The sequence below is a fragment of the Palaemon carinicauda genome, chromosome 12, assembly GCF_036898095.1.
Source record: "Palaemon carinicauda isolate YSFRI2023 chromosome 12, ASM3689809v2, whole genome shotgun sequence".
Lineage (NCBI taxonomy): Eukaryota > Metazoa > Arthropoda > Malacostraca > Decapoda > Palaemonidae > Palaemon > Palaemon carinicauda.
In genome coordinates, this window is record NC_090736.1 from 44,258,833 (window position 1) to 44,262,064 (window position 3,232).

Genomic DNA, 3,232 nt, shown 5'->3' on the forward strand with positions numbered 1-3,232 from the left:
TTCAGCCTGTGAACCCAGGCATTACGAAAGTCCGGCTTCTCAATTTAGATCATATGCAACATATAATCTTATTAATCTTTTTCCATTTTGAAATAAATATCGGTATTTGTTTACAAGAGCACGCTCTCCATTTACTCCAAAAGTATGCAGTCCTGCAGCTCTCTTCTTCTTGTACAGTAATTAGGAGGTTCTTTAAATCCTGGGAAAGCAAAAAGTAACAAGATATGTTGCGTAAGGGGGGGAGGGGGGAGGCGGGGGCAGGTGGTTCTAAACGACCTGGAACTGACATCGTTAATATAGTCAATCAAAGAAAAGTTCGTGACGCCAGCTTACATATTCATATATACTAAATTGAAATTGGAGTAATTACTCAAAAGTGTCACTATTTGTGAATTGTATATTTTGTTTGGTAAATACTTGACAATGAATCTTATCCTTTTTTTAAGAAACTTTTTATGAGAATGACTATTTTTGCAGCGTGTTTTCTTTGGCGGGAAATGTGCAGGCATCCTTAGGCAGTGGTCAATAGATGGCGTTAGTGTAGCAAAACGTTGTCGGAAAATTAGTCATTCTCAAAATAGTTTCTTTAAAAAAAACCACTTTAATAAGATTTATCATCAAATATTTACCAAATAAAATATACATTTCACAAATAGTGACACTTTTGAGTAATTACTCCATTTCTAATTTAGTATATAATTTGAACATATACCAATGTCAGCTGACGTCACGAACTTCTCTATGGTTGATGATGTAAGTTGCAGGTCGTTTAGTACCTCCTCCACAAACCCCTCCCCTCCCCCCTCTTGCGCAGCATATCTTGCTACTTTTTGCTTTCCCGGGATTCAAAGAACCTCCTAATTACTGTACAAAAAGAGGAGAAGTGCAGGACTGCATAATATTGGAGTAAATGGAGAGCGCGCTCTTGTAAACAATTACGCAAATATCGATGATTAGAATAACAAAACAATGGATCAGTAACTTAATGTCAACATATTATCATCATTACTTGCTAAGCTACAACCCTAGTTGGAAAAGCAAGATCCCATAAGCTCACGTTCTCCAACAGGGAAAATAGCCCAGTGAGGAAAGGAAATGATGAAACAGATAGAATAGTGTGCCTGAGTGTACCCTTAAGCAAGAGATCTTTAACCCAAAACAGTGAAAGACAATGGTACATAAAATCTGAAATACCCCCCAAAAAAAGTTGACTTTCAATTACTTTGTTCGTAACACTAATTTTGATACTGTACACCAAACCTTGAATCCTGGACACAAAGGATGAAATATTTACCACTGAAGACTTCAGGCAATTTTGCCACTTGGTCTCTGAAGGCTTCTTCGTGGTCCATAAGGATGCCATTCTGAGGAATCCCTCCGTTGACATGTATGCCGTTGTTTAAGTACGGGAATTTCCCGGGATGATACCAAATGTCTACCTGTAGTTGAAAAACAGATAAGCAACACTCAGTTGTTAACATAATTCGAAAATATTATAGTTTCTTTTCCGGGTATCCGTTTCGTTTTCTTTTTCTAACTTGATATTGTAAATACGTAGTATTTACCATATAATTTATATTTTTTTTACGATTATGTAATAGAGAAAATTGCCCTATGAGACATTTCGTAAGCCCCTCTGTCACTCCCTTTTTCCTACACACACACACACACACACACACACACACACACATACACACACACACACACACACACACACACACACATATATATATATATATATATATATATATATATATATATATATATATATATATATATATATATATATATATATATATATATATATATACTACAGCAATATGACCCAGCTTTGTTAACAAGAAAGGTCTGTAATTCGGATGATAAGAAAGCAATAGGGAATTCTTAACCTATAGGATGTAGTTATATACTGAATGGGCAACATTGGTAATTAGATTTTGTTATAAATGAGCTTAATTTTATTAAATCGGAAATTGAGGAGGAAAAAGAGAATCGTTTCTTTTTGGCAAGTTTACTGTCATTGGTATCATCGGGGATAAAGGAAAGGAGTAATGTTTTGTGGCCACGAAAAAAAGGAATATTTCTTATTCTAAGCACAATGATGTTATATTCTGTAATCAATTTTGCCTTTACCTTATCGCCTAGGAAAATGTCATTGGTATTCTGAATGATGCCAAACTTGGTGACATCAATGTAAACACCATGTTTATGACACATGAATGTGGGAACATTCCAGTACACATTAAATTCCTTGGCCTCGGCAATAGTTTCACAAAGAAGACATAGAACTACGACGAAGAAACTGGTTCTTTTAAATTCCATGGTTGTTTCATTACTTTAATCCTGGTAACGATAAAAGAAAGAAAATTATTTCACATTAATGGGAGGGAAAATTAAATAACTCCTTAATCACGTAAACCAAAAGGGAGAGTATTCTTTTTGAAGCTGATCCGGTTATCACTATACACCGGAAAATTCCCGGAATTCTTCCCCCCAGTTTTTCTTCATTATGCTATTTTTTTTTTTTATGTAATTATGTGAAGTATTTTTTACAACCCAACACAATTTACCTATTTTTTTCCTTCTTTTGCTTTTCATAAAATTATTCGAAATCTTTAAAAGATGACCTACAATTATCTCCCTCAAAATCTCCTTTTAGTCCCACAAAACCCCAAAGAGCTTTCCAAAATATCCTCTTAATACGACCCAGGCCATGAAAAGCTAAAGCCAAGGTAATGATGTTGCCTATGAAAATCTAAATTCTAGATTTATTAACACTGACACCAATAGATTTCGGGAGCCTGCTCAGCTCTCATTGAATAGAGAAAGCCCTGTACAATGCTTTGTATATTTTTACTGAAAATTTTGTGGATGTCACACTTCGATGAAGAGTATGGAAACACTCACCTCACGAGATGGAAGAGTAATTAGCAAAATTAATATTGACGTGTTACAGTATATACAAATATCCACATTAGTTCTCCCTAACCCCCAGCTGGCGATAAGAATCTTTTCCCACGGAGATAGGTGAATTATCACAGACACCTCTCTCTCTCTCTCTCTCTCTCTCTCTCTCTCTCTCTCTCTCTCTCTCTCAAATATTTATAGAAACCTAGCATGCCTATAGGTTGGCATTTTATATATCAAACACGATCATTTGCCTTATATAAAATAAACATTCCTATTGCCTTACCATCTGAAAACCATATAAAGCTTTTTCTATTGTAAACTT

General features: G+C 35.0%; 1 protein-coding gene across 1 annotated transcript in view; it reads right to left on the reverse strand.

The window, feature by feature from the left end:
- Window positions 1–2,984, reverse strand: part of LOC137650537 (hyaluronidase A-like) — a 10,814-nt gene extending 7,830 nt beyond the window's left edge. The window contains exons 1-3 of the mRNA XM_068383759.1: window positions 2,908–2,984; window positions 2,134–2,343; window positions 1,295–1,439 (exon numbers count right to left, since the gene is read on the reverse strand). Coding sequence (XP_068239860.1) covers window positions 1,295–1,439; window positions 2,134–2,322 — 334 coding nt within the window. The 5' untranslated portion in view covers window positions 2,323–2,343; window positions 2,908–2,984. The remainder of the gene's footprint in view (window positions 1–1,294; window positions 1,440–2,133; window positions 2,344–2,907) is intronic.
- Between the last annotated feature and the right edge of the window lie 248 nt (window positions 2,985–3,232).